General features: G+C 41.3%; 1 protein-coding gene across 5 annotated transcripts in view; it reads left to right on the top strand.

Moving 5' to 3' along the window:
- The window catches only part of PTPRM (protein tyrosine phosphatase receptor type M), a 797,090-nt gene that overhangs the window by 273,473 nt on the left and 497,985 nt on the right, over positions 1-25,632 (top strand). For all 5 annotated transcript variants that reach the window (XM_047827576.1, XM_047827574.1, XM_047827573.1 and 2 more), the window contains exon 3: positions 24,909-25,180. In XM_047827576.1, the coding sequence (XP_047683532.1) occupies positions 24,909-25,180 (272 nt within the window). The remainder of the gene's footprint in view (positions 1-24,908; positions 25,181-25,632) is intronic.

Here is a 25,632-nt window from a genome sequence, read left to right as displayed (position 1 = left end):
TCAATGTGTATAAAGCCCTACAGGTGCTACACATCCTCATCCCCCTTTCAAATATTGAGTCATAGTGGATACATGATTAGCGAAGTTAATATAATCCAATATTCTGGATTCCCTTTTACTTTCCACAGGAATGGAAAAGTTTCCTGGTCCCTGCTCTGTTCTTATTTGTGTCTGTTTATATCATGCTGGTCTTGAAAACAATATGTTTGTCCTGATAACAAAGGTTTACCAAGAAAACATCGTCATATGTTATACATACACACTCAGAGGTATGTGATACAGCAGTAGTAATGAGTCTAAAAGTGGAAATTAATAAGTCTGTTAAGTAATGCCCATTAAGTATTGGACCAATTTAGAAAGTCATTCAAGTGTCATTTATCTGTCCAAACTGCAGCCAGCTGTTACATTTTCAGGGGAGCAAGGGCAATATCTATTCCTGCATAGGCAACACTTATCTCAAACAAGTCTGATATGTAAGTAACTCACACAGAGGAGCATTATCTCCAGCAGACCTCCCCTTCCTTGCCTTTGCTCCTAAGGCCACTTTTTGGAAAACCTGTGGGTCCAGATACTTTCACAGTTCTCTCCTCTTTCTTTCCTTTTCACTTTTCAAGCTCAGATGCCCTCTCTTTTAAGAAACCCTTCTTCTGCAGAGAGAACGAGTTTATGGCTTCTCTGTGCTCTGAGAGAACCATGGGAGGCCTCCGTGGTGAGTGAGTGGAGGCACATGGCAGGCAGGTTGACAGATGGCAGTTCTTAACAGGTAGGCTGGGCCCCGTTTGAAGGGTCCTTTGTGCCATGATAAAGATGTTCGGCTTTATCTCACAAGCAGCTGGGAGACCAAGTTTTTAAGCCTTGCAATAAAGTAACCAGATGCAGTGTTTAAAAATTGTGTTAAAATAAGCAGCCCAGGAGACACTGGCACTGTGATCTAATAGGTGTGCTAATAGGTAGTCTTGCTGTACAGCTGGGACAGCAACTTCAGGGAATCTGCATGTAGGAAAATGTTCATGCAAGGGCTGAAAATTATAGGAAAGAATTATTACAGGGGGCACCCGGGTGGCTCAGTTGGTAAAGTGTCCGACTCTTGATTTTGGCTCAGGTCATGGTCTCATAGTTTGTGGGCTCGAGGCCCACGTCAGACTCTGCTGACAGCGTGGAGCCTGCTTGGGATTCTCTCTCTCTCCCTCTCTCTCTCCCCCTCTCCCCGCTTGCACACTGTCCCTCAAAATAAATAAACATTATATAAAAAAAAGAAGTATTGCAACAAATGCACAATTAATTTGCTGAAAGAGGAATGAGGTTCTATGTGTGTTTGCATTTCACTTTGGGGTACCTGTGGCTGGAAACATGGGCCTTTGGCAGGAAAGCTCCGTCTCCCCCATTTGGTCTTCAGGCAGGTGACCTCACTGCCTGCTCTCCTCTGGGCTGTTCATCCTCCTCCCGGGACTCCGTCACATTACCTTTCAAATAGTAGGCCTACTCTTTGGCTTGCATATAGCTGCTTCCACAGTCGACTTGTGTGCGTCAATATAGCACTAAAACAATGCCCTTGAACACAGACATTGGGGGTGTGGGCAGGAGTCGAGCTAAGATTACATCATACTGTGCATTCTTTAAAGCTGCAGACAGAAATAGAGAAGCAGATGACAGGATCCTCACAAACATGGAGCAGAGAGAAGGGGCTTACTTATTTTAATCTCTCTCTCTCTCTCTCTGTCTTTTGTAAAACTGCTTCTAGAAGAGAAAGAGAGGGTGAATCTTCCATTTGACTCTTTCTGACTTTTCACGTTATAGGGCTTCTTCTCCTTGGTTCTTAGTACTCCAAATATTAAATCAAATCCCATTAGGCTTAGTTCATCTTAGAGTTTATTATGAATTTGATGCCGGCTTTACTTTTCTTATCAAATATGGTAAATAAAGATGAGGTACAAGAGAAGGTCACAGTACAGATTATGTCACCAATGCCAGTTTGACCTGTGACACTTAGCAACTGCAAAATTAAGACCTTGTGGTGGCCTGTTTTTATTATGGTGATGGGAGTTACCAATATAACATGATCTTATCTATTTATTTATTTATAATTTTTTTTAACTTTATTTATTTTTGAGGTGGGGGGGTAGGGTGCAGACACGCGCGCGCACACACACACACACACACACACACACACACACACACAGAATCCAAAGCAGGTTCTAGGCTCTGAGCTGTCAGCACAGAGCCTGACGGAGGGCTCGAACTCATGGACCTCAAGATCATGACCTGAGCCAAAGTCGGGTGCTTAACCGACTGAACCACCCAGGTACCCCTGATCTAGTTTATTTTAATAAAAGTGTTGATACATGTAAAATACTTAGCACAATGCCTAGAAATGTTTTAGAGGGAAATCGTGGTGTAAGAAAAGGAACTATAGTTATTATAATGGGGAATCACGCGATCCTTGTAGGCTAGCTTCATGCATTCCACACACTAGATAAAGCTTGTGACATGGTTAGCTAGGCACCTGCGAGGTGCTAGATGGTGTGTTGAGATGCGGAGGATACCTCTGAACAAGTCCTCCTGGAGCTGACATTCCAGTGGACAAGTGGCCAATCAATCTTCAATCAAGAGAGGAACAATTTGGGATTTAATTTACTTGTGATAATCATGTGACTACTTTAAAATACTGCATCATTTGATTAGAGAAGGGAGTCCCTGGGGTATATAATTGCTGAAGCCCTCTCCAAAGTGCAGGAAATGTGAAATCCGGGCTTCCAGGTGAGATTTGAACAGTTTCACCTAACTCACAACTGGAATAGCACTAATCAAGGGAGAACACCTCCACTGAGGTTCCATGTCCTGTGTAAGCCTCTGCAGTGCGAATTCTAAATGGTTCATGTGTGGGTATTTAATAAAAACTGAAGCTGAAGCCAAATGTTTATTTTTTTATGTTTTATTTATTTATATTTGAGAGAGAGAGAGAGCAAGCATACACATGAGTGGGGAGGGAGGGAGGGAGGGAGGGAGAGAGAGAGAGAGAGAGAGAGAGAGAGAGAATCTGAAGCAGCCTTCAGGCTCTGAGCTATCAGCACAGAGCCCGACATGGGGCTCGAACCCACAAACATGAGATGATGACCTGAGCCGAAGTCAGATGCTTAACTGACTGAGCCACCCAGGCGCCCCTGAAGCCAAATGTTTAATGTCTACATTAGATATGCATCTATGTACAGGTATTTGATATGTATGTTAATGTACACGTTGTGCTGGACCCGGGTTTTGCCATCTTCCAGGCACCTCCTGGTCCCGCTTTTCTGATACACTTCACTGATATCCCTCCAGGGAGATTGCCTGGTATCTGCTGCATTCTCTAGACACAGAGGACAGATTCTACCTGATGCTTCATAGTGGCAGCCATGCCATCATGGTGACTCCCTGGGCCAGCCTGGCCTGCTACCATGCCTGTCCGATGTCACTCGTGATCATGAGCCACCACTTTTACCTCACGCATCTGGGCTTGCCTGTGCCTCTAAGGTTCAATGTTCCCTGTGACCCACTGATGCTCCCTGCACCCCTGAGTCTCATAGTAGATGCCACTTCTGCAGTGGGCATCAGCCACAAGAGGAGCAGGGGACCAATTCGAAATATGGGGGCTTGGTGCCCATCAGGCAGATGTTGACCATTGGAGGAGACCAGAGCTAGGGAGGAAATTCTCTCCCCATGACAGGCTGTCTTCTGCAGATTCAGGGGTTTTTACAGCTATTGAGCCTGTGGAGCGCGTGCAAACTGTCTAGGCCCGTGACCAGCCAGCTCCCTTCTCTTGCTCTCCCCCCTGCCTTTCCCTCTCACTCCTGCCTTCCTCACTGCCTTCCCATACAAGCCAGCAAGCCTTCTAAGGCCCTGTGTTTGGGGACCTCAGGCTGAAGTAGAGGTGGAGGACCAGTGGGTTGGGGGGTTCATATTTGAGAAAGCTTGTGGAGAATTTTCTCATCTTTGTTGAACTGTATTTCTACCAGATTTCTTCATTTTTCCTCTTTTAATTTGGGAGGGATAAAACAGATTCAGATAAACAGATGGGTTTATGTGGTCAGGTCTGTCTCCTTCAGCCATGGATTCTAGGCAGAGACCCGGTACATACGATTTGGGAAACCCTGCCGCTAAAATCAGAGAATGCCTGGCTTTGCCACATGAGAATCACCAGCTCAGCCTCTCCCCTCACTGTTTTGGCTTGTCCGTGTTGTCCTTCTAGAATACTCGTGTGTAGCAGAAACAAGGTTTACTTACCTTGCAGGGAAATTATTTGAGATATATATTAAAGAGGAATAATTTTATTTCACACGTAAGGATTTGCACCAAATTTACCCCAGGATTGTGATGCCCTTCAGCACAGTAAGCCTACTGTTGACTGGATCTCAACTTGTCAGTCTTTATTTTATAGGCCATCACCTGCCCTCTGGTTCCTGCCCTTTGGTTACTGCCCCTGCCATTTCCAAGGAGGTATACCAATCAGTGCTCTCAGTTGCCTCCCACTGGATTCCTTATTCTTGTGATTCTCTAGGTCAGATGGCAAACACAACTTTTAAACAGAGATGGAGGCAAACTAAAATACAGAGAACAAACTGAGGGTTGATAGGGGTGGGGAGTTGTGGGGCAGAGAAAATGGGAGATGGGCATTGAGGAGGGCACTTGTTGGGATGAGCACTGGGTGTGGTAGGTAAGTGATGAATCACAGGAATCTATTCTTGAAGCCAAGACTACATGGTATACATTGTATGTTAGGTAATGTGACAATAAATTATTTAAAAAAAAAGTCTTCCTCTGAGAGGTGCCTGGTGGCTCAGTCAGTTAAGCATCCAACTCCTGATTTCGGCTTGGATCATGATCTCACATGGGTTTGAGCCCTGTGTGGGGTTTCTGTGCTTACAGTGTGGAGCCTGCTTGGGATTCATATTCTCTCTCTCTCTCTCTCTCTCTCTCTCTCTCTCTCTGTCTCTCTCTGTCTCTCTCTCAAAATGAATAAAATAAACTTAAAAAAAAGTCCTCCTCTGAGAAAGAAGCCATTTCTGATCTGACCTCCTACCTACCCCATCCCTCCTACTAACCCTGTATCTTTGTCCTACCCCTTTGTGCTTACCCTGAACATCCTACATGCATGCCATATTCCTAGTATGCCTCAAACACATCTGCATTTTGCTACAGGATGACACAGGGCTCCCTGAGACCCAGGGTCTCATCCCAGTCTGCAGTGAATCTGGTTCCTCGCTCAATGTCTAGACCATTAGTAAATGCATTCAGAGTGACTGAATATATGATTTCTCGGCCTCTCAGCCTTCCCTGCAAGGTTTTCTTTTTTTAACTGGAAGTTGGAAGTTCAGTAAGTGCCCTAAAATTTTTTCTGCTTTGTGCTTTTAAGTTTCTAAGTAAACAGAATCATGATTAAAACGAAACACACTCAGTATTTATAGTAATGTGAAAACTAAGTGAGGCTAACCATTTTTCACTGAGGATTTTCATGTCTTTAATATTTGAATGCAGTCTGGCTTATTGCAGCAGGCTTTCGCAAGTGACAGTGTAATATTTTAAAATATTTATACTTGCACCTAATAAGCATTTTCCACAGCTTATTTTGGAAAAATTGAAATGAGCTTAAAACTACAAAATATACGCAGAGCGACTCTAAAAATCGTCACACGTTGAAGGCTTCTGTTTAACTCCTGTGTGGAGGGAATAGTGGATTCTCCTTCTGAGGATGTGGTCTGTTTTGGGAGGTCAAGACTCAGCTGGGCATACAGATCTAGTTTGTGTGTGTGTGTGTGTGTGTGTGTGTGTGTGTGTGTGTGTGTGTATCTGTATCCGTGTTAGTGAGAGAGAGAGAACCTTCATATATCCAGGAAGCTCAAGTGTTGTTGGAGACAGCAGTACCTACCAGGAAAAAACAAACCAAAAAACAAAGCAGACAGGAATTTGTAGGCTATATGTCTGATTGAATACTGGGGAGAAAAAACTCTCCTCCAGGTTTATATTATGTTTAGGGGCCTGAAATGCTCTGTTTTTGGAAAACATCTTTAAAGTGCAGATGGTCTTAAGGGAAGGGGAATCACAAAGAGGTGAACGCTTAGAACATGAGTTTGTAATTGCTTCTATGCTGTGGACAGCCTCAGCAGCTGGTGAGCCCCTTCTCACAGTTCCGAATGCATCAAATAAATCTGTATGGTTACAATGGAACCAATTAAATTGGAATGAACGAATCCAAATCCTTAAAAACATCCTGTGGTATAATAAGAATGTCTTTATATATCATTGCACTGATCTGAATACACCTATCAACTCTGGTAATTTCAAAGTAGTTAGTATAACTACTTTGGTCCTATGATAGGAGAAATCTCCATGCTTTTCTATCTGATGATAAAGTCACAGTGCTGCTAATATGATTATGGTTTATTGCCTATACTATGTTTAAAGGAAATGCCAAAATCAGAAGGTATTAAATATTAAAATGTAATTTTGTTCTCATGCAAGTGCAAGGACCCTCTGAATTTTAGCCACAGGCTCCTCCCAAGGATGACTCTGATTTTAGTTGAAGAAATTTTTTTAAGTTTATTTATTTTGAGAGAGAGAGAGAGAGAGAGAGAGAGAGAGAGAACGAACATGGGGGAGGGGCAGAGAGAAAGGAGAGAGAGAGAGAGTCCCAAGCAGGCTCCACACTGTCAGCTCAGAGCCCAATGAAGGGTTCGAATTCACAAATAGTGAGATCTTGACCTGAGCCAAAGTCGGACACTTAACCGACTGAGTCGCCCAGGTGCCCCTAGTTGAAGAAATTCTTAAGTAAATGAATGGAGGGACATGGAGGTGGAGGGTAGGAGATGTAAAATGGGGTGAGGAAGGTGAACTTGACACTTCTGTTGGGCTTCGTTGTGTTAAGACTATCAATGCTATCCCTGTGCTCTTGAAGAAGCTAAGTGCAGTTCCTCAGTAATGGGACCAAGTCTCTGGATCATTGCACCTTCATTTGCATTTAAGAGGAAATCACCCCCCTTTCATTGATACAGAATCATGTTATCCCCATCAGCAGGTCTCCCTATGCAGCCTGCTGGGGTAAATTACCTGGGGATTAGAGAGGCAGACCCTATGACCTCTCTTAAGTCGATTAGGTTTCAGAAATCACCGGAGAAACTTTGGCCAGAAAAAAATGCAGCATGTACATACATGTTCATTTCTATGGAGGAAGGAGGGAAATTTCTATAGAAACTCTGTAGAGCTTCCCATAGTCATACTTACCTTTCCGCCATTAGGTTTGGATGGGAAAAATTTGGCGATAGCATTAGTCATCAGAATCTCACCACCCTTTCACTTCAGTGCTTGCCTTTTTTTTTTTTAAGGTATAAAAAGGTAATATAAATTACAGGTTTGATTTAATTGACCTCAGTTTGGTGGCTTCATGTGGGTAGATAAATGATGAGGATTTACATGTTTTAGATTTTAAGCTTCCTTAGGAAAGAAATGATCTTGTTGGTCCTAAAGTAGCCCATAAGTGGCAGGGATTAAACCAAAGGCTTTTTTAGGAGTGCTGATTTCTCTGAGCATGTTCTAATGCAAACATTTATTGGATGCTTTCTGTGGTTTAAGTGCAGCCAACAGTTTGGTTATCCTACCACGGGTAACATTTCATGGTTACAGATCTAGAATCTCTTTTAGTTCAAATCTCACAGATACCTGATAGAATCAGTGAGTGGCCTGGAGGGCATCTGTTTATCCGTTCAGGGTTTCTGTTTTGGTATCCTCCCTAGGACTTAATTTTTCGCGTTGCTGATAAATAACTTGGTGCTTTTCATTTCACTGCCTGTGAATGACTATAAAGTCAGATAGATCATTTTAAATATAAAACCAACAGAGTGATTTTTATTTGAATGTATTATAAAACCATTTAAGTTGGGTTTTTTTTTTTTTTTCTGAAGCATTTTTAAGTATTCTTTCCTTTAGTTCAGTTTTCTCCTCTGGGTGTGGGAAGTCATTCTGCCTAATGAAAAGGTTTAAAGATGCTCTCTAAAATGCTCTCCGAAAGAACTGCCTCTCTGGCAGTTAACTCTCACGGGGGTAAAGTACCTTTCAAACCCCTCACAGTGATGTTTAGTTTGAAAGTATCTGACCTGTTTGTGTGCCAGGTGGGAGTTCAACTCCCTGGAAGACCACTTAAGGCAGCAATGCAGCTCTTGAAAGAAGTTTTATAAAAGCAAAGCACCAAGGTGTAAAGAACAAAGCGTTTAATGTGAGCCACTATTACTTCTGGAAGAGCTCAGTTGCTGTCCTGGAAAGACACACTGTGATTTCTAAAACCACTGCAGAAATGCTGCTCCTCGTGGGGTCAAAAATCGCATCTTGATTTCAGTTGTTGAATGCTGGTTAATCCTTGCACAGTCTGCACAGCCAAGAAAGTGAATTGCAAGGATCCTTCCATCTTTCAAGATAAGGAAGACTGTTATTTCTGTTTTTGTGGTGCTTTAAAATTTCCCGGTGACGGTCCAGTTTAGTTCTTAAACGACCCTGACCGTAATGCTCAAGTTACATTAGCCATTCTTTTCTGTAGCGGCTTCTCTACTGCTTAGTACTTGGAGTGTATCTCTGACATACACTTGTGACTTTGCATTCGGATTATTTGCTTATGTGGCTGCCTACTCTTTTAGACTTGACGCTTCCAAAGGGCCATGGACATGTCTTCCTCATACTCAGTATCAGTGCCAGTTATCTGTAGGGGCCTCACAAATGTTTGTTGAATGAACTAACGCAGAGCCCCTATACCATTTTCTTTCCTCCAGTGCTCTGGCTAACTGTACATCCAGGGAGACTCCGCTCGCTCGTGAGAGCCATCAGTAACACCCACCTCTCTGAGTTCACTTTACACCCCTTTTCTCTGTGCCCCGAATGATTGTTGGAATAGCTCCATCACTCCTGACACCATTGCCAGACCTAATTCTTGGCCCACCCTGCTGGACTTAAGAATGGGGCTTCAGTCATTACTCAACTTTGAATTCCATGATGCCTACTACAGTGCCTCGCACGTAGTAGTTACTCAGGACATGTTTATAGATTTCAGAAGTGAAAGAAGATAAGCTTGTAATTATAGACTGGTAAGACCTTGAACGCCTTCCTCAGAAATTCAGAAGAGAATTGAGGTACTTGCAAAATGCCGAAAGTGTGGTGTTTCTTCTTAGCATGTTAATTATATACATGATAAACAGGAAAAATTAAAGAAAAAAATATTCCTACTGGAATTCCTACTGGATTGATTTTAAAATACATCCATTTCAGGGCACCTGGGTGGCTCAGTTGGTTAAGCGTCTGACTTCAGCTCAGGTCATGATCTCACGGTTCGTGGGTTCGAGGCCCGCTGTGCTGACCGCTGAGAGCCCGGATCCTGCTTCGGATTCTGTGTCGCCCGCTTTCTCTGCCCCTCCCCCACTCACACTCTGTCTCTTTCTCAATAATAAATAAAACATTAAACAAGAAATTAAAATAAATCCATTGAATTTTTGTTTCTAATGTATTCCAGAAGTTAATTCAGCAGCTAACAGAGTGCGTTCCTTATACCAGGTAATATGCAAGGTTGGGGATATAGAAGTAGAAAATGTGCTATTTTCCTTTTTGTCAGGTAGAATTCAGTTGTCAGCATAATATGGAATCTGTTCATCTACCTCATTTGGGCTGAGAATCATACTGGAAACCCTCAGCTTCTTAGCCTCTCGGTATCCACTCACACATAAAAAATCTTTGGTTGTAACTTGAAATGTCCCTTTTATCCTTCCCCTTCTCCAATATCATTGGTCTACTACTCCTAATATTTCACCTATATGTTAACATAAAAAAGTTATAGTATTGTGCACTTACACTCATTTCACTTTGTAATTCTATTCAGTGTGTCTATTTCTGCGTGGTCTGTTTCTTCATCTGGATTAAGAGCAATGCCTGTGTGAGTTATTCACAAAAATATTGGTTAAGTGAAAGAGACCTTGGTCTTGAATACAAATACCTAAGATAATCAACATTTCTTTCCATGTCATTAGCAGCACCCCGTGAATGTATGACTTGTACAGTGATAAATGCTGGGGATGATTCTCATGGTGACTTTTGACATAACACGTGAATGGGGGACTCTTTGTTGAAGAAGACGATGGAGTGTACTTAGGACCATCAAGTACCTCTAGGATTCTGACCCCCCCAGACTCTTTCCGCACTTAGCAGATGATGTTTGCCTTCTCTAGGGTTGTGTAAAAGAAGGAAAGTGGACATCTGTTTCGAACGATTTGACCTTAAATCACACTTTTAAGTAAAGCCACGTGAGTGTTATTGTATCCTTTTATTGCATTAGGAAGCAACAAGAATAAACAGTACCCTCTGGGTTTCTGAAGAGCTCCAGGGGTTGATCTCATTGTTTATACTATATTAAATGTCTTATTTAAAATTCATATTTTCCAGTAAACCTTGGTAGTTTTCAAAGAAATAGATTTTATTCTTATATCCTTATTTTGCATTTGGTGCTTACCTCTTTGGTTACTTGAGAAAAAAATAACAGAACTAGTTTTGGCTCCAAACTGTCACCTTAAGCATGGTGGGTTTTAATTTCTGTTCTTAAGTAAGAGAATAGCTCCTGTGGTTTGAGAGTCAACTCATTTTATGTTTTAAAAGTTACAATTCGAAGCTGAAGCTAACCCTAGTAGCTTCTAGTGTATTTTGAAGTTGTTGTTCCTCTATTTGTAATTTTCTCCAGAGAGCAGGCACCACAGATATTTGGTTACCTGACTTTGCTACGTGCTATGAAATCTTGCATACATGTTGGGTTAAAAACATCAGCCCTAGAATCAGACTGATTGCATTAAAATCCTGATTTTTCTGTGCGGCCTGGGGAAGATTTTAGCCCTTCTGAATGTAAAATAATGATAATACTCTCCTCAATGCATTGTTGAGGGAATCAAATAAAAGAACAGGTATGGAGAACTCAGTAGAGTGAGTGACACATAGCACACATGCGGTAGAGATTCAGAGACAACAGCGGTTCTAGTGGGAAGACGAAGTCAGGATCGCTGTCTCACTTAGAACAGAGAAGGCCAGGAAACCGCTTCCTCTGGGCTCAAACCCTCTGTGCCATTAGCCAGTCTACTGTTAGTCTGAAGTAACAGGGCCACTTTATGTAAACCACTGACCATTATTATTAATAAATAAAACATTCCTATTGTCACGTCTGGAACAATTGTTTAGTATTTATATCCAATAAATCAAAACATTGGAAAATTAGGGGTGCCTGGGTGGCCTAGTCGGTTAAGTGTCCAATTTTGGCTCAGGTCATGATCTCGTGGTTCGTGGGTTCGAGTCCTGCATTGGGCTCCACGCTGACAGCTCAGAGCCTGGAGACTGCTCAGGATTCTGTGTCTCTGTCTCTTTCTGCCCCTTCCCCACACACGCTCTTTCTCTCTCAAAAATAAATAAACATTTAAAAAATTTTAAAAAAATTTTAAAAAGTATAATTCCATTTGGCCAGCAGCTTGGGCCAGCAGGATCCTATTCTACAGAAATTAATTCATATGGATTCATATGGATGACTATTGGAGTATACTTTGTAGCAGTGGGTACTAAAAACAAGGAGCAGGGTCCATATGTCCATATTGGCCTAAAGAGCGGCCCGTGTTATATTATTGACTAAAGGACAAAGCCAACTGCAGGGGAACATGTCAGGTTACTATCTTTGAAAAACATAGGAAAAGGCTAAAGAAAATACTCGCCTCCGGTATGTAAATATACGTTTGTATGTATAAAATAGAGTTTTGAAGGAAATACACCATTGCCTTAGTGGGATAAGTGTGTGGCCATTTAAGATACTGTGAGCTTTTCCTTTTAAACTTTTTTTCATCGTTTAAAACTTTCAAGATGAAAATGTTCATAATACACAGGGCAGAAATCATATTTCTGTGTAGTCCTTACCTAGATTCAACCAGCTTTGTTAGCTTTTGCTGCATAATACACTGTCTCCAAACTTGGTATCTTAAAATAATACCCGTACCTGACGATTCTGTGGGTCAACAATTTGGGCTTGGCACGGTTGAGTGGTTCTGCTGATCTGGGGGCTGTGCGTGGCTGTTCTTGGCTGGGCTCCTTTATGCATCAGCAGTAAGCTGTAAGGTTAACTGGGACCTGGGTGGGAAAACGTATGTCTGCTTCCAGGGTCCCTCTCCTCCAGCAGGCTTGCCAGGACTTTGTTCACCTGGTAGTGAGCAAGTTTTCCTTTTCCCTTAGATCCTTAAGTTTCTCAGAATTGGACTTTACTTCTTTATACACACACACACACACACACACGTATATACATACACAATGTATATGCACATACTATATATATACTACATATGATATATAGATGCATTGACTCAAGGGGATATAATGTTCTTCCTAAAATTATCTAACTTAAAATAAAAAAAGATAAAAAAAAAAAAAACTAAGGTACTGATTCATAAACTGAGAGGCAACATGGTACCATGCTCAAGAGCACAGAGTTTGAATCACTTTGCTTTGGGTCACATCTCACATCTACCATTGAACTACTGCATGACCTTGAACAAGTTACTTAACCTCTGTACACCTCAGCTATCTTATCTTCAGAGTTAATGTATGTACAGCACTTAGAAGAATGCCTGGTACATAGTAAATAGTATATGTATGTTAGCTCTTATTACTCCTATTAATAGCCAATATATATACCCACGTAACTATTTGAAAGTTTTTAATAATCAATTTCGTAAATGCGATCCACTGCTTCTGCAATCACCATTAATTATTGTAGGTAGCATTTTACTCTTGTAATAAAAAAACGTACATTTATAACTCAGCGGACTTGGTAAAACGTTAACATTTAATCACATTAGATTTTTCACCTTGAAACGTTAACATTTAATCACATTAGATTTTTCACCTTGAGTTAAATCTGGAATGACTATGTATATTTGAAAATTAATGTTTAGATATTGAAAATAAATCCGAATGCCATAGCGGGTTTGTATTGCTTACCTTGTTATGTTGAACAGATATGGATGGTGGCGGACTGAGGAATCACGCGGTTGTTGATATGTGTAACTACAGGGGTGCCAGCAATTACCTTGAAGTAGGCCTTCAGCTGTCTCATCTTCCTAAGCTAAGGCCAGATACATTGGGATGAAAACTGGAGGCAAGGCCAGATTTTGGCACATGCCTGCTATGCGCCAGGCGCTCTGCTCAGAAGGATTCTATGTGAATTATCTCATTGAATCACTGAACAGCTTCTTTGAAATGGGTACAGTTTTATCCTTACTTCCTAGACTACGAAACTGAGGCATAGTGGAGTTAGCTAACTTGCTCAGTGGCATCGAGGCCATGGCTGAGTCAAGATCCAAGTGTAGGCTCTGTGGCTGCAGAGCTCAGTTCTTCCCACCGAGCTCAGGGAGCCCCTGTGTGCTGTCCTGCACGATATGAGCACTTCACCCACACTGGCCCACCTGGCCCTCAGAACATCTTCCTTTTTTACATTATACATGAGTCATCTCAGGTTTAGAGTACTTTCCATAAGGTCACGTAAGGCTAAGTAAGATGTGTAGGTGAGATTTCTCTTCTAGCCTGATCTTAGAGGGGCAAAGAGCACGACTCTCTTTGCGGTCTTTCCTGTTGGAATTTTATAATAAATGACAGTGTTTCCTTTCTGAACACCTGCAGGGGCTTCACCCGAACCTTACAAACGTTTGGTTTTGAAAGTTTTATGTGTCCAAGACGCCTACGTTTAAAATTATGTCCGACATTTGCTTTAATTTAAGTTTCTTGATTTAATCGTGAGGATGACTGTTTTCCCAAGACATCTCTTCACTAATTATATTTTTGCTAATGCAAGTTGCCTTTTCATATCGTTTGCTATTTATTTATTGGTATCTTGATGTTGTGTCTGATTAATTGATCCCACAGATTCCTTAAATTCCAGGCTTCTATTTAGATCATTTATAAATTCGATATTCTATCAGCCGTTTAATGTGGAGGTCAATTTCATTTCCTCTACTGACTAACCTTGTCCAGTTTTGATAACTCCTTCTCTCTGCCCTCTGATCAGGCAGTGCGTGTCACTGCTTGGCTCTGGCTTCTGACCAGAAACATCTTGAGCAAAATCTTTGGTTTCTTCTTCCGGATGATGGGGAATTCTCAATCATCAATGCTAACAGAACCCTTGGAGTGTTTTGCAGAAATATTTTCTACGGCAAACAATGGTTTAGCTAACTTCTTCTGAGCACCCCTAGCAGGTTTCTGTTAAATCAAAAATGTCAAAGGTGATGAATTTTTAAAACAGTTAAGTTTGGTTCATATTTAATAGAGAAGCTAACTGTAGCATTTCTTCTTAAAGCAAGACCGTTTAGCTGCTAGCCTGTCACCAGATACACATGTGAAGAAAAAGTTGTCTCAAAATCAACAGTAATTTAGGGGCAAAAAACAAGCAGAAGCTTACATTGTGATGATTTGTGTCATTCTGAGATTTAGAACAAAAATGAACTGGTTTCTAAAGATGTCAATCAATAAAAAACATGACGAATGGGGAATTCAGCAGTCTCTTAAGAAAGTTCTCAACGGTAAGTATACCTGTCACTTCTCCATTGTACTTGTGGCTCATTTTCTAAGATACAGTCATTAGCGTCGGCAGCTAGTAAAAAGGTTGTGTTTGCTTTACTCTGTGTTTGTTTTTTACTTACAAATTATAAAGCACTCCCATAGTATTTTCCAGCTAAGTCGCTGAAGCCGTTTGGATGACATACTGTAACATGAATTAGTTCTCAATAAAACTTCACTCTTCTTACGAAAAGAGACCACATTCCTCCTCTGGATGGAACCCCCAGGGTTTCTTCCATTTCCCATGAGCCTCTTCTTCCCTGCTTTGCCTCGTATGGTAACTGTGTCTCAAAACTCTTGTTTGACAGTTCTAAGTCCACCTATCTTAGAGACCCTTGGGGTTATGGTTATGTAGATATTGGTAAGTTTAATGGATCAGATTTGTTAATTCTGTGGGATTTTTGTCTGTCTGTGCTAACTACAGAATATCTAAAATATTTTAGATTACAGCTAAGCTGTGAGGTTCTTGCTGGAGGAATTGTTATTGTTATTGTTCATAGTCCTCAAAATGCCCAGTCTATAGTGGGCGCTCATGTGTATCCCACTATGGCTGAAAGTGACCAGGTCAGACCAGATCAGTATTTTTATGAATAATCAATCATAATAATACCCATTCATTATGCTGTGAATCGCTTAACTGACAATTGTATATCTTTTGGGTATTTAAAATAAATATCTTGAAGGGGGGCCTGGGTGGCTCAGTCGGTTAAGCGTCCGACTTCAGCTCAGGTCATGGTCTTGTGGTTCGTGAGTTCAAGCCCATGTTGGGCTCTATGCTGACAGCTGGGAGCCTGCAGCCCACTTCGGATTTTGCATCTCCCTCCCTCTCTGCCCCTCCCCCACTCACACTCTATCTCTCTCAAAACTAAAATAAAACATTAAAAGAATAATTAAAAAAATAAAATAAATATCTTGAAGCAAGTGTTCTATGCACATTTTCACTATATGCTATGCTTGTAATTCTGCTTATTATGCAAGAGCATGCTATGCTTTAGCTATGCTTATTGTTAACTTTATAGCACCTAGATTGATGTGGGATTCCCTTGGGGCGGGGGGGGGTGGGGATAGAGAGGGCCATGTGCTAGCCGGTCTGACTCGTAAGAAGGCCCCTGCCACACGAGCCTGTCACCTCCTCTCCCAGCGAGAGCACTGCTGGACTCCAGGGAGGGGAAGAAGTAGGGCAGTCGGTCCGCCGGTTTGCTGGGACTTCCCTGTCGTCGGATGTTACTTCCTTACCATCTTTCCGTATTTTCACCAGCCCATGCGGTCCGTGGCAAAAATTCGTGCGGCTAACAAATGGTTTGCCATTTGTAATACTTGAGAATCCAAGAGAAAGGCAAGGCGAGAGAGGGCAAAATAGAAAGGCGGCTATGACATTTGGTGAAAAGACAATTATTTTTCAATTAAAAGCTTATTCTCCAGTAGTTGCGAGATAAGTATTTCACGTTTGTACCAGGATGGAGTCTTTGAAAGGGACACAGAAGAGGCAGGAGCTGAAGAACGCTGCTTGGCATCCGGTCCATAGACTATGGATGTGGCTGCGGCTGTGGTTTCTTCAGGCCGAAATGGGTGCTAATAAGTATTTTTCAAGTGACGGTGGCACCTCCCCACAGAGGCTTTGTTCCCTTTGAGCTTTGCTCCCTGAGTTCATTTACTTCTCCACAGGCTTTCAACTTCCTTATTTCACGAGGTTTCTCACCGGAAAAGACATATTCTTTACAACCATTGTTAGTACTGGGTGAGGGAGCAGGAGGGGGATGTCAGCTGGTATTTTGATATTTGAAGGACGAGGTCAAATTAAAAACCGCAAATGAAAACTGAAAAGCTGCCTTACGAAGGAGGCGGAGCACAGTTGAGATCTTGTTGGTTTTGGTTATTGGGAGAAGAGTTGTGTGCGGTGTGACCTTGAAGCGTCCGCACGCCTTGAAATCAGCTGTGGGCTGCACCCAGCATTCATTTACTCATGTACATTGCAGAATGAAGCAGAGGAGGACAGGAAAGATGAGTATAATACACACACACGATAAGAAAGACAGTGACACACATTTCTTCGTGGAAGTTTTGTGTGTGTGTGTGTGTGTGTGTGTGTGTGTGTGTGTGTGTAGGTAAACGTATGTAGGCACACGTAGCATCAGATGCAGTGTATTTGGTACTATGATGAGTCAATATGCTTGAAGAATATTGGCTTTAGAGCATTGCATTTAGCGCTTGAATGTAAAAAATTCAGGTGCCCTTTAGCTCAATCAGATGCTGTTGGCGGACCCTTTGGCAAGTTCACTGTTCTCTGTGTTGCTGCGGGTGTTTACTGTTGTGAGGATTTAATGCGGTGGAATAGACGTAGCACCTGGCCTAGGCACTGGGTGGCACATTTTATGTCCCTGCATTCTCCCGTTCTCCTTAAGAACCACCAAAATATGTTCTTGGAGGCGTTCTCTTCCTCTCCTCCTTGCCTCAAAGCTGGCTTTTTTCTCAATTCAGCCTTAGGGTGTCTTTCCATTTCCCATGATCCTGTTTGTCCGTTCGCTTCTCCACTTGCTTCTCCTTCTCCACTTGCTTCTCCTTCTCCCTTTGTGTTTTCTTCTACCAATGTCTTTCATAGCCAAAGGGCTGGGCTTGATCGCCTTTATCTTTGAGTTAAGAGACCAGAAAATTTTCTTTTTCTTCCATTCTCTCAGGTTGTCTGTTCTCAGTCTTTTTCTTCCCTGTTGAGAATAAAATGTACACTTTGGTACTTGGGTACCCAGAATGTTATACCGTTCAAACTTTAAGCCTATGCCACTTGATGGGTCTACACATCAGAGCTAAGCCATGTAGTGTTCCTGCCCATGACCAATATGGAAATTGAGAGTAAGTCTTTAGAAAATTTTATAGGAATTTGACAGAGTGATTTCACATTTATTTAACCCAGCAACAAATTTGGGTTTGCATTTTGCATGTTTTTTATTTCTTCTTTTTTAGAAAACCATATTTATTGCATTTTAGATACATTTGATCAGAGGTGCATCAGGTATTTTTAAAAAAATGACCCTTCGTCATGGGTTATTTGAGAAGCACTGCTCTAGATAACTGAATTGTTACAACTGGTATGTATACTAGGTCGGAAGAAGATAATGAGATAATGGTCTTGTAAACTAGAGTCAGTATGTGTACTAGCAAAGGTGGAACTTGTAAACTTTCTATTTAGCTTTTGGATTTTAAGCCTATAAATTTGAAGATATCCTAGAGAAAAAAAAAAAAATGAAGACAAAACAGCCAGAGGAAGAGAGAGGCCAATGGTCTGTGTCCTTTTACTAAAATTAAGAGGTTTAAGAAGTGAATCTTATAATGGCTTTTAAGTTTGCAAGAGCGGACAGTTTTTCTTTCTTGCCTTCATTGGGGAAGAAAGATTTTTCTCCTGCCCTTCAAGTGTTTTTTTGGCTGGCCTAAGAACTAAATTGACATGAGACAGATTAGCAGGAGAAAATAAAACTTAATTACATGTGCACGGGGGGTTCCATATGAATTTGAGGGTCACAGGCAGTCAGGAAACTGAGGCTTATATGCTCTCCAGAGCTGAGGAGACAGGGGTAGGCATGTGAGAAGTCAAAGGGAAGAAAGACAATTCACAGGAAGATGAATGTTTGCGGGGTCATGCAGAAACAATGAGACATAGTGAGGAATTTTAAGAAATGGACTTTTCTAAGGGCTTCCCTTTCTACCATACCTACTTCATAATATAGTATAACCATCTGTGGTGATGGCTCCCTTACTGGAGAAGCTCATCTATCTAAATTCTTTTAGGCAATTAGAGGGAAGTTCAGAGTCTCTTCCTGAGCCTTCCATTTCTTAAAAATAATCAGCCAAAAATAATCCATATGTCATAGGGACACACTTTGTGGTAGCAAGTTTTGCTCCTCCACAGAACCTTCTAGGTTCTTTGGCTGGTCTAATAATTAGATTAATATAAAACAGATTAACAGGAGAAAACCAACAGAACTTTAATATCGTGTATACTTCCTTTGTACTTGGGAGAGACCCTGGAAAGGAAATGGCTGAAGCCATCGTCTTAAATACTATCTTCAGCTAAAGTCCGAGGATGTTGGAGGTGGCAAGTCTGGGAAGGAAAAGCATAGTCAACAAGGGTAAGGTTGTTATGTAAAATGTTAAGTCTTTGCCTTCTTCATTGACAAGAGTTTCTAGAAATTTTGTCATCCCCTTCTTCTTGATACAGAAAGGGACACACTCTTACAAATGGACCTTCCCCTTGTAAGTGTCTTTTGCACCAGGGTAACTCCTACTCAGTTTTGAGAGCTTCCCCCTGTGTGCTGTTTCTTAAGAAGAACCAGCTCAAAATAATTCCCATGCCAAAGAGACACATTTTAAGGGGGAAAATCTGCTCCCTATCAGGTTCATAAAACACTGCTTCTCTGCCAGCCAAAGTATTTAATAACACACGTAATTCTCTTCCTGCTGGACGACGGAAACCGCTCCCTTTTTTGTTGACGCACAAAGTTTCTGAAACGTAAGAGAATTCACGCGGCTTCCTCAGCCTTTAAAACTCTAGAGCCTCTACTACACCAATGCAAATTTTAATGATGGGGTAGAAAGGAATAACTAATTATATGTAGCTTTTGCTGCTGTCACAAACAATGATGGAAGATAGTCCAATCAAAAGCATTTGCCGGTGGTTGTGATTAAGCTAAATTTAATTCACCCAAGGATTCAAGAATATTGTATGTTCTCATAACAGAGTTTTCCTTTTCAGAGAAACCAAAATCCTTACTCTTAAAGACTTTCAAAGCGTGCTTTAAAAACTGCCCCTTTTGAAGCTGGCTCCCTTATGTGGAACTCTTTCCATTTGCAGGCGATGTTATATTCTCTGCTTCCACACTTGTGACTTAAGGGTGTTTTGTTATTCGAACACAAACAGAACTCCTATGCTAATTTGAATTCTGATTTCTTTTATTTATTTGCCCAGTTGGAGTGTTTTTTGTAGGGGAAAAAGTGAGGTAAGAAAGTACCTACAGAGGGAGACCCAATTAGTCTTTGAAAATGCATTTCCTCACAGTCAAAACATTGAAGCAGGAGGTGAAAATTAAACATTCAGCCATAGAGGGATATTTTTCGAAACAGGCTTAATAGCCTAAAATTGAATATAAATGCTCTGGATCCTTTAAACGTGGGCGAGTTGACTTGACTTTCATATATGATAGGTGATAAATTCCAACACTTAAAAGGCATCTCATCCCTCCCGCCTGCCATTTTCTGTATGTACAAGTGTGAAATTACCCCTAGGATTCTGGGTTTTCCAGATTGTGCTAAACCTGAGTGTTGGTACTTTCTTCAGTAAATTCAGAAGACAATAGGGCAGCACTGTCAGGAAATGCTTGTGTTGCTAAAATGTTATCTTCTCTACTTCATTCTTTTTGATCACCGAGTAATATTCTATTGTACAATTACACCACATCTTTTTTATCTACTCATCAGTCTGTGGACATTTGAGCTCTTTCCATAATTGAGCTATTGTTGATAACGCTGCTATAAACATCGGGGTACATGTGTCCCTTTGCATCAACAATTTTGTGTTCTTTGGATAGATACCTAGTAGTGCAATTGCTGGGTCGTAGGGTATTTTTAATTTTTTGAGAAACTTCCATACTGTTTTCCAGAGTGGCTACACCAGTTTGCATTCCCACCAACAGTGCAAAAGTGTTCCCCTTTCTCTGCATCCTCGCTGGCATCTGTTGTTTCCTGAGTTGTTGATTTTAGCCATTCTGACAGGTATGAGATAGTATCTTACTGTGGTTTTGATTGGTATTTCCCTGATGATGAGTGATGTTGAGCATCCTTTTGTGTGTCTGTTAGCCATCTGTATGTCTTCTTCGGAAAAGTATCTATTCATGTCTTTTACCCATTTCTTCAGTGGATTATGTTTTATGGGTATTGAGTTTGATAAGTTCTTTATAGATTTTGGATGCTGACCCTTTATCTGATACATCATTTGCAAATATCTTCTCCCATTCCGTTGGTTGCCTTTTAGTTTTGCTGATTGTTTCCTTTCCTGTGCAGAAGAAGCTTTTTATCTTGATGAGGTCCCATTAGTTCATTTTTGCTTTTGTTTCCCTTGCCTCTGGAGACCTGTCCAGTAAGAAGTTGCTGTGGCCAAGGTCAAAGAGGTTGCTGCCTGTGTTCTCCTCTGGGATTTTGATGGTTTTGGGTCTCATATTTAGGTGTTTCATCCATTTTGAGTTTATTTTTGTATATGGTGTAAGAAAGTGGTCCAGTTTCACTCTTCTGCATGTCGCTGTCCAGTTTTCCCAGTGAAATTTGCTGAAGAGACTTTTTTCCATTGGATACTCTTTCCTGCTTTGTCGAAGATTAGTTTGCCATACATTTGTGGGTCCATTTTGGGGTTCTGTATTCTGTTCCATTGGTCTGTGTGTCTGTTCTTGTGCCAGTACTATACTGCTTGATGATTACAGCTTTGTAATACAGCTTGAAGTCTGGAACTGTGGTGCCTCCAGCTTTGGTTTTCTTTTCCAACTTCACTTTGGCTATTTGGGGTCTTTTGTGGGTCCACACAAATTTCAGGATTGTTTGTTCTAGCTCTGTGAAGAATGCTGGTGTTATTTTGATAGGGATTGCAGAGAATGTGTAATTTGCTTTGGGTGGTATAGACATTTTAACAATATTTGTTCTTTCCATCCGTGAGCATGGAATGTTTCGCTATTTCTTTGTGTCTTCTTTAATTTCTTGCATAAGATTTCTAATCTTACCTCTTCGATTAGGTTTATTCCTAGGAATCTGATGGTTTTTGGTGCAGTTGTAAATGGGATTGATTTTGCTTTATGCTGTTTCATTATTGGTGTATAGAAATGCAACCGATTTCTGTATGTTGATTTTATGTCCTGCGATTTCGGTGTATTTATGTATCAGTTCTAGCAGTTTTTTGGTGGAGTCTTCCGGGTTTCCCGCATAGAGCATCATGTCATCTTTGAAGAGTGAAAGTTGACTTCTTCTTTGCTGATTTGGATGCCTCTTATTTCTTTTTGTGGTCCGATTGTCTTCTTCATCAGTCAGTGTTATTTCCTTTTCAAACTCAAGATGGGAGCAGAAGCTTCACAGTTTCTTCTTTTGCTCTTTGCAGATTTATCAAAAGCTTCACAGAGTGGAGAATGGCTCTTGAAACCACTGAACTTCTTGCCATTTCTTCCCCTGAGTGAAGGCACTTGTGTGGGGTTGTAGCTCTGTTTAAAGGTCATCATGGAGGCCTTTATTTAGATCCCTCTAAAACCTTAATATCCTGCAGAAAGTCACACAGGAATCCAAAGGACTTCTGTGTTACATGGATGTCATTCCTCTATTTGCTAATCCTGTTTGAGCTCATCTGCACTACAGAAGTACACTGTGTAACAAAACACACTATTTTCTGGCTCAGAAAGATTAAAAAGAAGAAAGGGATATGAAAGTTAGGATCATTTGAGTATTTGTAACTTAAAACACCTGAATTTCACCTTGACCTCAAGTTAAAAAGTTCTATATACATTAGACAGCTCCAAAAGCTGACTGAACATTTTGTGCTGGAATGGAGTATGATGGGAGATGGGCTGCACAGCGAGGAAGATAGTAATTTGGGGGATTCCAGGTGAGTCCCTGAACGCTAATGGTAGAAAATTATCCAGTTTATACCAACATGTAAAAAAGAGACTTCTCTGTTTCAGCTTCATCCAGGCATACAAACTAGATGTTGCAGGATACGGAGGCACACACACTTTTGCCATTCTTTGCCTGTTGCCATGTTTACCACCCATGGCCACCCAAATTTCACTGATGGTAACTCTGCAAGCAACAATTTTCTTGGCGGTGTGGCAGTACTAAAGGTTTGAGTGATTCAGCATTGGCCTTAAGGCCAGGTCATGGTCAGCCCTGTCAGTAGAAATATACACAGCAACTGTGTTGCAGGCAACAGAGCCCGGCGTGATAAAATATGGAATCAATCTGCTTCTATTTATTAGAGGAGAAAAGTACGATTTTTAACTTATGTTATAAACCCCAACAGCCAGCTTTAGATTTGTGATGGGGTTGGTCAGCCCTGCGTATTTTGAAGATATTTTTTTGTACATTTTGTAGAATATAGCTAACCCAGATCATTTCAATGATATTCTCTTGCCACTTGTTCCTTTTCTGCGCCCCCAACTCATTCTTAAATCACATTTGCAGCTCTTCCTTAATACTGGAATGTATGTTCCATAGATAACCCTTCCCTTGTGGCCTGGCTTTCATATCTCCAGGTGCGTAACATTCATCTCCTGAAAAATTGCTCTGTTTTCAAAGAGCGACTATAATTTTCCTTCACTGTCGTGAAGGGGTTTGTTTTCTTCATATATGCTCAAACGGCACATGAAGAAACATGGGCTTATTGGAGTGTAACAGGGTGAATAATGGGTTGGAAACTCAGAGGCTCAAAGTTTTGGTTTGGCCACTAACTCATCCTGAAACCTGGATAAAACTACTTCCTAATCTCTCTGTCACTCAGTTTCTGTTTATCATTAATACCATTAACCCTGCCTAACTCCCTTTACGGGGTGGCGAGGTTAGGGTAACAGCCATCAGCAACCATTGTCCAATATTGATCCCTTAACTAGCCTATTAATTTATAAAGGATATATCTACATGTATGTTTTTTATTCAGTCCTTAAAATAATTCTCTTGGAAAGGTGGTCTTCTCCATTTGCTGTTTAGGAAATCACAGCTTGTAGACAAGATAAAAATTTCACACTTTCTCTAGTAGTGGATGTATGTTTATAGATATCTGCTGGGTATATATTAAAGTAAACCCACACAAACATACAAACACACATCTTCTTGAAAATTATGATTCACAGGGAAGTTTTTAAAAGGTGTACTCAATGGGGGGGTGGGGGTGGGGAGGGTGGGAATAGTCTCCTTACTCAGTAGAAATCATGAGTCCAGTCACACGTGACTAGTATTTCTTTTTTCATCCTTATGCTCCAGATTTAGGTGTTCTTTCCCCTCAGAGTTTCAATACAGTTTTCCTCTCTGCCTAAAAGCCTTTATAATGCCCTGTTTTCCCTTTTATCTTGGAACATTTTGCTTTTATTTTTCTTTATGTACTATAAAATATTCATATAATTATTTTAATTGCCATTTCTGTTGACCTTAGACATGGGGCGGGCCAAGTGACACAGTTGATGCCAGGGTACCTGAATAGCTTGAATCCATGCGGAAACTCTTCAGCAGTCATGGGCAGGCTAGTGCTGTATATATAAAGGTATGAATTGCTCATGGAGATGTCTGAGAATGACCATCCTCCGATTGCAATGATGATTACATCCGTGTGCTCAGTCATACCAGTCATGAAAACACCGCCCCCATCAGGGAGTCAGCTGTTACAGCAACGGGGCAGGGGTGGTGGTGTTGAACTGGAAGAGAGTTACATTGATGGCAAGGAGTGTCACAGGGCCAGTAAAGTTTTCTAAGATTCCGCAAATCGGACCAATCTGCTTCTGTAGGTTGCACTAGAATATTAAAGTGGCTGCAATCACTAAATGGTGGCACCATTCTAGAATAGCATTGTCCCGTAGCACCTTCTGAGATGGTGGAAAAGCTCAGTATCTATGCTTCCCAACGTGGTAGCAACCAGCCAGATGTGCAGGTTCAGCACTTGAAACGTGGCTAGTGTGGCCAAGGATCTAAGCTTTTAATATTATGGAATTTAAGTTAATTTTAATGTAAATAGCCATCTGTGGCTAGTGACTACCAGATGATCAGTGCAGGTCAACGAATTAATGCCTACTTTTGTTACTTAGAAGGCTAACTGCAGTAACTTCAAGGAAACTTCCCATTCACTCATCATTTTTTTGTTGTTGTTTGTCTTAAATGTTTATTTATTTTTGAGAGGGAGAGACAGGGAGAGACAGAGCGCGAGCAGGGGAGGGGCTGAGAGAGAGGGAGACACAGAATCTGAAGCAGGCTCCAGGCTCGGAGCTGTTAGCATGAAGCCTGATGTGGGGCTTGAACTCACAAATTATGTGATCATGACCTGAGCTGAAGTCTGCTGCTTAACCTACTGAGCCACCCAGGTGCCCCACCCACCGCCATTCACGGATCTTGAGACTGCTTTAGGGTGAAAGATATGAAAGGGATGGGACTCTCAAAGCGTAAGTAACACACATGGCATCGCAGTGTCAACCCATGTAAATGACAGTGGCTTGGAGAAATGGCCAGAAAGTAGTATTTCAGGTTGTAACTCTCCTTTGATTTTCTTTTTGCAGGTTCTTTCATGTTGGTGAACACATCTGGGAGACCTGAGGGGCAGAGGGCCCACCTTCTCTTACCTCAGCTCAAAGAAAATGACACCCACTGTATTGATTTTCACTATTTTGTATCCAGCAAGAGTAATGCTGCTCCTGGGTTACTCAATGTCTACGTGAAGGTCAACAACGGAGCTTTGGGGAATCCTATCTGGAATATATCTGGAGACCCTACCCGCACATGGAACAGGGCAGAACTGGCCATTAGTACTTTCTGGCCGAATTTTTATCAGGTATGCTCTTTGTTTGCATTTCCTGTTTTGATGCATCTTCTGAAATAGTTTTTTTTTTTTTTTATATTCGTATAAACAAAGAATGTATAAGAAGTGTAGGTATTTTTTACACCAATGTTAGGAAAGCTTGTGCTATTTGATAAGGGAGTGTATTCAGTCTTTGTACATGACCTTGAAAAATGAGTAAAAAAACACCTTTCAACTTTGTTTATGCAGATATTTTAAGAAACTAAAAGTAAAATCAAGGCAAAAAAGTGGTTTTTAGTAGCCTGCAGCAGGGCAGGAAGCACTATCTGCAAGCACTATATTAAGCTAGCCATATCTGACCCATGGAGACGTAGCACTTGATTCTAGAAGAGGAAGCCCTATTGCTCATGAGTTACTGGCAGGAGCAAACGAGTCATTGAGAAGTGAGCCTCATGGGCCAGCTAGCAAGGGGCAGCTTCCTGTTC

The sequence above is a fragment of the Prionailurus viverrinus genome, chromosome D3 (genome assembly GCF_022837055.1).
Source record: "Prionailurus viverrinus isolate Anna chromosome D3, UM_Priviv_1.0, whole genome shotgun sequence".
Taxonomy (NCBI): domain Eukaryota; kingdom Metazoa; phylum Chordata; class Mammalia; order Carnivora; family Felidae; genus Prionailurus; species Prionailurus viverrinus.
This window is presented reverse-complemented; position numbering and strand designations above follow the sequence as displayed.